Raw genomic sequence first — 12,522 nt, forward strand, 5'->3', positions numbered from 1 at the left:
TCTGAGCCATCAGCCCAGAGCCTGACGCGGGGCTCGAACTCACGGACCGCGAGATCGTGACCTGGCTGAAGTCGGACGCTTAACCGACTGCGCCACCCAGGCGCCCCTAGACTTACTTTTAAAGGTGATTCATTTCAGGTGTCTGCGGTATTTGGGCCCAAAATCTATGATACTTTGTAACATTTATTCAGAGTGAGACATGCAATCACAGAATTTTAGAGCTAAAGAAATACTTATGTTCCTCTTTTAGGGTATTTTTTTTTCCTCAAAAGTGGTGAGGAATTAGGGGAATAACTTTTAGGAATTAAAAACAGGGGAGGTTTTTAAAACTAAAACACTGTCACTTCTATTTCCCCCTGACCTTAACTCCCTGCCTCCAAATGACAGTCGCTGTTTAGTGAGATGCCTTGTCATTGCTCAGCTGTTGAAATGGCGGAACACATAGGGGAGGCAGTGGTAGGCTTCTCAACCACTGCTTCTGGAAGTAGCAAGCAAAAGAAAGGAAGACCTGGGAGCTGAGTGCTTTTCTTGGCATCACGGTATTTACTGACAGGGTGGGGTCTCCTGATTGCTGACTCCTTCTACTATATCACACTTATAGTCAATAACTTTAGAAAAGATGGGCTATGCAGAATCACAGTTACCTGTAAAGTTGTTCTGGTACCCCTTGCTTCTCACCAACATATACCATGAATAAAATTAACCACCCCCTCCTCTACATGCCTATTGTCCATAAAGCCAGTATAGTTCATAAGTCCCAATGCAGAACATGTGGTTTATGCATGGCTGTTGTTATTCCCCTCACCCAACTGTGAGATCCAAGACAGAAGGGCACAAATCATGTTCATTTTTGTCTTCCCAGTGCCTAACACAGTTCCTTCCACATACTTGTTTTCATCAAATATTTCTGGAATTGAATTCAAGCCATTATATTGCTATACTCAAAAATCATACTAAGGTTTCAGTACAAATGACTCAAATATATCATAGACAATTACATTATAAAGTTCAGTTTAAATTGAATTGTTAAAGGAGATCTCTCTACAGGCTATTCTGATTTATGACATTTTTCAAAGTATACTAAATCACAAGGAATCATTTCCATTAATCACCTTGACTGCTCTCTTCCTCTCATGAAAACATTAACTCTAATCATTCTTTACATCCCTACTCTTGTATCTTTTATAAAGACCAATTCATCTTACATTAAGCCTCCAAACCATCTTAATTCCATCAATTCCTTTTGCATTTCACAATGTAAATTTAATTCCCTGCTTTTTTCATACTTAGTATGATTGTTGATTATAGTAATTATATTATTGCAAATGTAGATAGATATGTAAATATATGTAATACATGTAAATGTATATAGATATGTAAATATCTAAAAATGGGCAGAAACAATGCACACCGAACCATTTCAGAGGTTATCTCTGAGGAGAGCAATCAAGGTGAGCCCAGGCAATCGAAGAAGCTTTTAATGTTGTGCCCTGTGTCTTCATGGACTGAACCTTTCAGACCAGAAAAGACCCAAAAGGAAGACAACAGCAGCCACAGTTCCTGACATCACTCATGAGGCTTAGCTTAACATCTAGCTCTTTAGTTCTCTCTCTGATTGAGTAGACTGGAGTGGATTTATGTTACCAGCAATCTAAAGAACCTGTCCACGTGTGTGGTCAATAGTACACTCCCCTCAGCTGGAATGGTACATCTCTTCACACCTTGCATCCCTGTTGGCATCTTACATCTCCACCCACATAACTTCCTACTATCATAGTAAACAGAAGATGGAAAACTGAAACTGAAACAGCCCTTCTATTTCTCCAAATCCCATAGTCCAGGTAATGGTATAAAGGCAGAAAACTTATATTGTACATACCCTGTTCAATGCTGCCAGGACCAGTTTGTGAATATCATTCCTGAAACACTGTTTTTTAACCATATGTAGCTTATGTTGATATTCTGTATCTTCCTTGGGCTCTTCTGACATGCCTAAATAAGTAAACAAATAAATAGTAAGTTTCTCATAAAGATTTAGGCTGAGCAGATTGTCACTTCCTAGAAGTGATCATAATTAACCTAACAATACATACACATGTTGTACTATTTTCTAATTGCATAGTTCCTTATCAAAGAAATAACCCTTATCTTTCCAGAAATTATAAAAAGTTTATCATTGAATGTAAACGAGATGCAACGTGTGTGGGTGTTTACTGAATTTAAAGTAGCAAGAGCTACTACCTGGAGAGGTTTTCTAGAGCAAACGATACTTTTTTTGTATGAATACTCTGTATTCATACAAGACTTTTATGCAACAATGGACAGCTTGAGAAAAGCTCAGTTGTTTGGGCTACAACATAAAAAGGTCAGATATGAAATGCAGACATAAAAGAACAGCTGGAACAACAGTGAAAAGAAAAAAGATTTCAGTTTCAGCGTTATGGTGGTAAAGAGCATGTACTTTTGTTAAAAGTCCTCTAAGGCTGTATAATAGTATTAAGTTACTCACCGGAAACATATTCCTTATTAAGCTACATGGTAATTAAACTATCCTAAAACTGTTAAAAAATAAGAAGTCAAAAAATAGTGGTTACATAGTTGATACTACATACTACAATTATTATGAATGGATGATGTCTCCAAAACCTATGCCTATAGAAATAATTATTAATAAGCAGTTCTTTATATAATCTTTCACTTTAATAATCTGTATTAACAAGGGGCACCTGGGTGGCTCAGTCAGTTAAGCGTCTGACTTCGGCCCAGGTCATGATCTCGTGTTTCTTGAGTTCCAGCTCCACACCAGGCTCTGTGCTGATAGCCTAGAGCCTGGAGCCTGCTTTCGATTCTGTGTCTCCCTCTCTCTCTACCCCTCCCCTGTGCTCGCTCTCTCTCTCTTAAAAATAAACATTAAAAAAGATTTTTTAAATAATTTTTATTAACACAAACTATTAACTGGCTGCATATATAGCTTTTCATTTACCTAACAACAACAACAACAAAAAACTTAAATGCTAACTACATGCCAGAGCTGTTGCTACATGTTGGGAATAACACAATGAATAACAAAGGCTGGGTGGATCTCCACCCTCCAGGAGCTTTCAGTCCTCATTTTAGAATATATTCAGACAGGTTCAGACATTCACTACAGCTGTATGACCTTAGGCAAGTCGCTTAAACTCTCTCAGCCTTATTTTCAGTAACCAAGCCCACGTTAATTTCTGAAACGGCCGATTACATCGCAAGCAGATGTAACCACTAAGAGGAGGCCTGTTGAGTAATAAAAACTTTATCACATGTAATAAGTCTTAATAAACATCCTTCTTACATTAAGACCAAATGAACATTACCATAAATTTCATCTCTGGTCTTTGTTATATCACTTGAGTTTCTACTACCCATAAAGGATATAATTTCCTCTCCATGTAACAGGCCTTTAAATTGTACATACTGCAAAATTTTGAGGGCAGGATCCATAACCTAATCATCTCCAGATCACCAAGAGTTCCAAGCGTAGTGTTTTAGATCTGTCATTCAATGTATGCTTGTTGCACAAATGTATATATAAAAGTGCCTACTCAGGAGTCAGGCTGCATAGGTTGAATACCTGACTCCATTATATAAGTTGTGACCTTAAAATCTTTACTTCTCATGCTTGTTTCATCATCTGTAAAATGGCACACACACAAAAACAGGGATCTGTCTCAAGGGTTGCTATGAGCATTTTAAAAATTCATACACATAAAGCACTTCGAACAATGCCTGACACATTTTAATTCTTCATGTTTTTCAGCATACTGTTACTAACTACAAATGAATGGGGTGTTTTACAGTTTTCATATCATCCCAAGCCATCTCCTGATTAAACAAATTCAGTTTCTCTTAATGTTCTTTCAGATGTGGTTTTATACTCATAATCACCTTCCTCTATATAATTCCCAATTTGCATAAGTCCTTTCTTAAAGAATTTTACATTATTCCTTCTAGATCTGACACCAAGTCAAGAAAAATAACCAACGCAATATTTTATTAAAATAGCTGTCTTATCATTTTATTAAAGCCACAGAGTCAGGCACCTGGGTGGCTCAGTCCATTAAGCATCTGACTTCGGCTCAGGTCATGATCTCGCGGTTTGTGGGTTCAAGCCCTGTGCTGGGCTCTGTGCTGACAGCTCAGAGCCTGGAGCCTGCTTCGGATTCTGTGTCTCCCTCTCTCTCTCTGTCCCTCCCCCGCTCACGCTCTGTGTCTCAGAAATAAATAAACATTAAAAAAATGTAAAAAAAAAAAAAATTAGACTTCCATTTTAAGCTCAGTCCACATTGATAAAAAAATAAAATGAAGAGAGAAATTATATCAACTCTGATCTTGTACCCCTGAAGGGTAATAGGTAAAGTTGCTAAAAGTTCTGTTTTTGCACATATGCTTTCTACTATTTCATTCAAAGAGACAGTTGAAGGTCTACTCTCATCCTGGTTTGTGTTAGTAGCTGAAATAGAACAGGAAGACCTAGTTTCTGCCTTTCTCGAGCCCAATGCTTAGCTTTAGAACACATATGTAAATAAACTATTATAGTGGTTAACAAAATAGAGGTGTGTGCAAATAATAAAAAGGAAAGAAGAAGTAATGACCAAAAGAAATGAAGCCAGGTGCCCAAGATTTGTAGAAACTATAAGGAGTTTGGGTAGAGTAAAATGAAGTTTACTTCATCTTAAAAAATGAAGAAACTGGAGGGACTCCTGGGTTGCTCAGTCAGTTAAGCATCCATGATCTTGTGGTGTGTGAGTTTGAGCCCCACCCCAGGCTCTGTGCTGACAGCTCAGAGCCTGGAGCCTGCTTCGGATTCTGTGTCTCCCTCTCTTTCTCTGCCCTCCCCTGCTCGTGCTCTGCCTCTCTTTCTCTCAAAAATAAGTAAACATTAAAACAAATCTTACAAAGCTACCGGGTCAATCACTTTAACTTATTGTTCCAAAAAAGAGGAAAAATTGAAAACTACTACATTGAAAGAAGTTTAAGAAACCTAACAGCCCATATGCAAAATGTGGGCCTGAACTGGACACTGAATTATATAAATTTGCTATAACACACACCTTTGTTACAATTAAGACAATCTGAATATGGGCTAGTTAATAAATGAACTGAGATATTTTAGGCACCTACCTCAACTTAACATGCTCAAACCAGAATCATATTCAACCTCAAAACTACTGGGGTACTGATACTATAGTTAACTCATTGATACATAGAATGGTTAAGATACAGTATAGCAAATTACGGTGCAGTATGGTATAGTAATACGGTATGGGAGCATAGAATAAAGTAGATAACAATAAAGAAACGTATTTATATAATGATATGTTTATAAATGTGTCAACAAATATGTGTTTCTACACATGAAATACAACCCTAAAATTATAAAATTATTTCCAAGGGTACCCATTAATACATCTAAACATTATAAGAAAATCACTTAATTGACCTTTTAAATACATAAGTTCACATATCTAATGATTATTGCTATCAATGTGGCTTCAGAGTCAATTCTAAAAACAATTAAAAAATTATCTTCAAAAAATGTTTTAATGTTTATTTATTTTTGAGAGAAAGAAAGATAGAGTGTGAGTGGGGCAGGGCAGAGAGAGAGGGAGACACAGAATGGAAGCAGGGTCCAGGCTCTGAGCTGTCAGCACAGAGCCTGATGCAGGGCTCAAACTCACGAACTGTGAGATCATGACCTGAGCTGAAGTTGGACCCTTAACCTACTGAGCCACCCAAGTGACCCCAGTATGATTTTTTTAAATATTTATTTATTTTTGAGAGAGAGAGAGAGAGAGAGAGAGAGAGAGAGAGAGAGTGGGGGAGGGGCAGAGAGCGAGGGAGACACAGAATCTGAAGGAGGCTCCAGGCTCTGAGCTGTCAGCACAGAGCCTGACGTGGGGCTCGAACTCACAGACTGCAAGATCATGACATACGCCAAAGTTGAACACTTAACTGACAGCCTTGAAGGCACCCCCAAAACTTGTTTCTTAACCAAAAGATTATTTTATTAACTAACAGATTTGGTTCTGAAAGTCTTCTGCTTACCTTTAAAATTTAAAAGATTAAGGCTGGCACCTTTAAGGATGATCAAAATGGTTCTGTTTTGTTTTGTTTTGTTTTTTACAATCTACAAAGTTCAAAAAAAAATTGTAATAATATTTTTTAGCAAAATTATGTCTGTTAAATTATACCTTGGAAGTTGCATGACAACTATGAATAGCACATCATGACTCAATTCAAAATCTACTAATTGAACAGCTATTTTAGTTCAATATGCCAGGGGATTAAAAACAACAACAACGACGACGACGACGACGACTGAAGAAAGCCCCCTCCTTGAAAAAATGTATATTCTTGTACCGAGTATACTTTTATTCTTAGAAACATAAAATACGATTATGATTAAAGATACTGGTAGATTTATGAGGATTTCATTTAAAAACAGTGCGTACATTGGGGCGCCTGGGTGGCGCAGTCGGTTAAGCGTCCGACTTCAGCCAGGTCACGATCTCGCGGTCCGTGAGTTCGAGCCCCGCGTCAGGCTCTGGGCTGATGGCTCGGAGCCTGGAGCCTGTTTCCCATTCTGTGTCTCCCTCTCTCTCTCTGCCCCTCCCCCGTTCATGCTCTGTCTCTCTCTGTCCCAAAAATAAAAAAAATAAAAAAAATAAAAAACCTGGGCTGAATAGGAATTTTACAGAGCAACAAAAAGTACATCCCTGATATTCAGCAGTCGGAAAGTCCTATCAAACGTATGTCCTCACTGTCTCTCAGATCCACCGTCTCCCCTGCTTCCATCGCTGGGCCCCCACCATGTCTCACCTGACCATCATGGCCTCCAACGCAATCTCCCTGGAGGAGGCTTTCTCCCTGCCAATCATCCTCCACAGCACAGCGCTTTCACTATAAACTGCAGACTTGTTCATGACACTAAAGTTTTTGAACACCTTTAATAAATCTGAACTGACTTCTGTTCAAAAAAGTCACACACTTGCTCAGTGCTGTGGTCAGGCCCTTAACCTCAGGCCTCCGCCACTCCTTCCACATTCATCCACAGGCACTGATGTCCTCACACCTTACTCAACCAAGACCATGTGCACTCTGTCCTTCTGCCTGAAGGGTCCTGCCCAACCTTCCTACCTGGTCAGCTTCACACACCCTTCAACTTCAAATATCTCAATCTTGACCTACTCCTTTGATTAAATTACTTGTGCCTCCACCAATATTCTCACAGCCTTTTATACCTATGGCAGTAATAGCTCTGCTCATACTGTCTGGTAATTATCTATTTACATATCCATCTACCTCTAAGCTCCAATAATAGTACCATAATGCCTTCTTCATTCATTTTTCATCATTGGGCAGCCATCACAATATTTAGAACAAAGGAGGTTCTTAATAAATATATACTGAATGAATGGAGGAGCAGTTGTTTTAAATGGGCTTTGGGGGTGCCTGGGTGGCTCAGTCAGTTAAGTGTCTGACTTCGGCTCAGGTCATGATCTCACCATTCGTGAGTTCAAGCCCTGCGTCGGGTTCTGTGCTGACAGCTTGGAGCCTGGAGCCTGCTTCAGATTCTGTCTCCATCTCTCTGCCCCTCCCCTGCTCACATTCTGTCTATCTCTCTCTCTCTCAAATATAAAACATAAAATAAATTAAAATAAATAAATACAAAATAAACAGGCTTGGAAGGACAAGTGAGGTCACAACAGATGTAAGCAGGGGGGTAAAGGGGAGAGAACAGAAGCTACTGAGGTTAATAAATAAAAGCCACAGGGTTATATTTGAGAAAGATTCATTCAACCACAGAGTAAAAGAAGGACCGGAAAGAGGCAAAAGAGAAAGTGTGAAAATTAGTTAGCTATGTTTATAGTTCAGACAAGAAGCAAAACAAAACTTGGATGGCAACAGAAATAGAAAAAATTATCAGAGGTTGACACTCTCCTTGGAAGCAAAGCTCCATACTTTATATTATAGTGATTGCTTGTATAAATAAATTATCCAATTTTTTTATAAATTAATCTGACCCTTCCACATCATCATTTTTCCTCTCTTTTTACTTTTGGATTAGTGGGAAGATTTGCTTTTGGTTGAGCAAAGCTGGTCCTTTCATTTTTGCCTAGGAAGTTGGTATTTCAGAAAAAGTCAAAAAAATCCATTGAAATTGCCATCTCTTCCCATATCCATTATGTGACTTACCTGGAACTATAAAATGTAAAACAGCTCGAAGTGCCTCCAGCTGCACTGATAATGATGCCTCATGATATTTCATAACTGCTATTATTTTGGGGGCCACTACTACCATTGTATCCATGGAAGCATTACTGGAAATATAAGATTGAAACGCTTATTAAAAGCACAACCTTATTCCATTGTACAAACACCCAGTTGAAACAAGTGCAGGAAAACAGAACCATTCTATTTTACCAGAAAAGGCGATGTGGAAATGCATTTGCATTCAGTAATATGAGCACACCTATTTTAATTATTATTTAATTAAACCCTGACCTCAAGAAGTGGAATTCCTAATAACCTGGGAATTCTTTTATTTAGTTTCACAAGACACATCTCCCTTCTGATCTGCACATGGGTCACTGGCAACAACCCTGAAAAAGTAGGTGTTATTATCTGCATTTTCCAGATGAAGAGTTTAGGCTGACAGAGGTGACGTATCAAGGTCCTATAACTAGAATGTGACAGAGCCGGGACTGGAACACAAAAACTGTCCGAGCTCCAAGGTCAGGGATCTTTAGAGCATACCAACCTGCCTCTTCCAAATTAACACCACTGGACTCCCTGTATGGTATTCTTAATTAGTTTCATTTGCGTTGAAGTCTTAAGTTTCTCTAAGGTATTTTGGCTATTCTTTCTCTTCCATATGAAGAAATGCCACTGGATTAGATTTCAGTAGGTACTTACTACAAACTGTAAAACAGGCAGGCCTTGCTTTGTACAGTGCCATGTTAACTGAAACCTGTGCATTACTCCAACCAAGCCCTCACTTCGCGTGGTTCTGTGGTCACGGTAAGCTTCTCTTGTTTGGTCATCCCACTTCATTCACTCTCCTCTAACCACTGTGCCCTTACTCATCCCTGCCACTGCATTATCACACAGTATTTATTGTAACTGTCTCTTTACACATCAGTCTCCCCAACTAGAAAGTGGGTTTTTTAGTGGCACGCCCACTGTCATAGTTATCTTTGAATCCCCAGGACTAAAACTGTATATTTTACCTATGAGGAAACAGCCAGAAGCATTAATTGCACATAAACTACAGAATCTTAAAGGGTAGATTATTCCATGGTGTTTGTCTCATTTATAAAGGTTTGCACACTTCCGGGACCATAAAAATCATCATTGGAGATCAACTTTAAATTTAAATATTCAATAGCAACATTTAAATAAAAGAAATATGACTCAAAGATATGATATATATATATAAACATAAATAAATTAGCTGGATGGATGTTAAAAACTACATAACCTTATTCCTTAAAAGCCTACCAATGTGCTACATACATTTTACCATGCTATTTGCATTTCATTTATTCATATTTAATAACAGTATTAATAATAACAGCTGTGATTTATTGAGTGCTTACAATGTATAGGCATTATCTTAACTTTGTAAGAAGTAAGTGATTTAATATTTACGTTATAAACTTACAACTGATGAGGTTATTACTATTTATCCCTCTTTACCAAAGAGGAACCTGATGTTTAGACATCAAATGGCTGGCTCAAATTAGTGGGAAAGCCAGGACACAAAATCATTTTCTACTGCAACATTTGTGCTAATTATTTTTTCTTTTACACATTACAGTTTCCTAGAGAGCTTATTTTTTTGTTTGAGATCCACACAGATTAGGCCAAAGTTACTTCACATTCTTTGGCCTAATAAAATGCAAAAAGGCACTGAGCGTATCCTGCAGTAGGCACCTTCTGTACATAATTCAGTTTCAGCCTTTTAAACAGGTTTCTCTTAAGCCCCCCACTCACCACTCTACCCCCCAACCCTGCCCTATCATCCACCCCCAGATCTGGTCCTGTTGTGCCTCTAACCAACCACGGAATCTTAACATCTTTGGACTTCCCAGCTAAGGAATGAGAGCAGGAAGAGAAGACCAGGTTAATTCAAATGAAAGAATCGCAATAAATATTTGTTGTGAAAAAAACAGAAGCCATATTCTGATTTTATCTCATGCCTTTCATACACAATAATTTGAAAAACTGATTGTACAACTGCTATTTTCCAAAATGTGGTCAGCACCAAGCACAAAGTACAAAAGCCAATTTAACATGTTTCTACAATCTCTGCCATCCCTTTCCACAGGCAGATAAAATAAGTCTACAGTATTGGTGATATAAGATTATATTCCACAATGTTTCAATCTGCAAATGTCTTATGTTTTTCTTTTAACTCTTAGAAATATGCTTGAAACATTGATATATTCCTGGCCCAACCTTATATATTCTGCATAAGTTCATGAATCTGTATTACCTTCCTTCAAAAAGATGATTTAGCATTTTACAGCCGCTTTCTGCAACCTCAGGAGAATGTATATGCTTCTGCATTAACTCCAATACATTCAGGTATATTCCTTTTGACAAGAGGATTTTTCTGAAATTAACTATAAAATGTTTTTAATGTTACTCATAGAAATAAAAGCACACTTTCATAATTCTGCAGTAGACACAAAATGCTAAGATAGTCCAAATTCATAGAAAAGTACCTGTAGAATTTATATTTCATTGCAACTTAAAGATCATTAATGTTTATCTTTCAAATGTGCACCATTTTCAATTTTTCACACTTATTCACAATTTCAGTTGAGGTTTTGATTTTTAAAGTTTTATTCATAGACATGACTGGTTCCAATATAATACTATCCATGTGAAAGGAATGTTTTTGCAGGAAAATATTTTAAAATAATGCCCTCAAAATAAGAATGAAAGTTGCATTTCATTCTAATATTTATAACAGTGTCACAAAATAACCGCACTTACACAGACTTACTAGGCATGTTAGACACGAGTGAGCTGGGAATAAGTTATAGGTGCATGCAGTACTGACCATCCACTCACACCTTGCGGGGGCAGGGGGAGTAGGGTGGGACAGGGGCTGGAACCATGTCAGGCTGCCTTCAGCCTTGAGCTACCTTCTCCATTCATCCCAGCGAACTGTACAAACATTATTTATAGGTACACCATCATGTGCAAAGGGACGGAAAGCACTGACAAAATTATTACATAATTTCACAAAGCAATGCCAAAGCTTAATAAATATGCTTTACAACTGATTTTATACTCTATGTGGGAAGATAACTATATCCCAGCAATAATGATTACAGAATAATTTTTCTTTGTTATAAACTTCCTTCACTAAACGCACATTATCTTATACTGTCTATTTAAGTATAAACTGTCTTGAAGACTCTGTGTAAATATCATTCCAACATTACACACTGCAGGTCAACACTCTGAAAGTGGCAGGAAATGAAACTTAGATTAAGTACCACAGAGGGTCCCAACTTCAGATGGCTCGACCAACGATTTTTCGACCTTTGTGATGGTGTGAAAGTGATACACGTTTAGTAGAATCCATACTTCAAATTTTGAATTTTGATCTTTTCTCAGGCAGAGTACAATACTCTTTCTTAATGCTGGGGAGTGGCTGCAAGCCACAAAATAACAAGAGTAAACAACCGATGCACTTACACTCTACCTTTCATGCTGTTTTTCACTTTCAGTACAGCATTCAGTAAATTACGTGAAACATTCAACACTTTGTTATAAAACAGGCTTCACATTAGATGATTTTGCCCAACTACAGTCCAACATAAGTGTTCTGAGCACATTGCAGTTCAGCAAAGCTAAACTATAATGATCAGTAGGTTAGGTGTATTAAATGCATTTTCAACTTTCAACATTTTCTACTTATGACAGGTTTATTGGACAAAACCCCATCATCATAAGTCAAGAAAGATCTGTATTTTGAAAATCAGTTATCAACCTCAAACTGGTAAAGGAAGAAATGATAGAAAATCGGGAAAAGTCAGAAATAAGTGGAATTGATATACACATTCTAAAATACTGCCAAAATCTGAAAAATTCATACCTTTTAAAGATGCCCAGAATAACACACACTAAAATATGATAAGTTGGGTTATTTTGCTTGGTCATGTCAGAAGGTTCAATAACCCCTCCTAAAGTGGCTAACTTCTAACCAAGAGGATACTTTTAAAAGATGGAAGTCCCTCTACACCAGCAGTGCTCGCACTGCAGAGAAACTTGGAACTACTCAGAAGGCTTGCTGAAAAACAGATTGCTGGGTCTAACCCCAGAGGTTGGGATTCAGCAGGTCTGAACAGGGCCCTAGAATTTACATTTTTAACAAGTTTCCTGGAGATGTTACTGGTCCAGGCACCATACTGTCCTAGACATTCACCTAACCTTTGACTTAAAAATTGAGAACAGAAATTTCATCAA

General features: G+C 37.8%; 1 protein-coding gene across 3 annotated transcripts in view; it reads right to left on the reverse strand.

Moving 5' to 3' along the window:
- LRRK2 (leucine rich repeat kinase 2) overlaps nucleotides 1–12,522 on the reverse strand; it is a 144,177-nt gene that overhangs the window by 107,756 nt on the left and 23,899 nt on the right. For all 3 annotated transcript variants that reach the window (XM_058743103.1, XM_058743104.1, XM_058743106.1), the window contains 3 exons: nucleotides 10,535–10,664; nucleotides 8,233–8,357; nucleotides 1,880–1,992 (listed from right to left, as the gene is read on the reverse strand). In XM_058743103.1, coding sequence (XP_058599086.1) covers nucleotides 1,880–1,992; nucleotides 8,233–8,357; nucleotides 10,535–10,664 — 368 coding nt within the window. The remainder of the gene's footprint in view (nucleotides 1–1,879; nucleotides 1,993–8,232; nucleotides 8,358–10,534; nucleotides 10,665–12,522) is intronic.

This window comes from Neofelis nebulosa, chromosome 8, assembly GCF_028018385.1.
Source record: "Neofelis nebulosa isolate mNeoNeb1 chromosome 8, mNeoNeb1.pri, whole genome shotgun sequence".
Taxonomy (NCBI): Eukaryota; Metazoa; Chordata; class Mammalia; order Carnivora; family Felidae; genus Neofelis; species Neofelis nebulosa.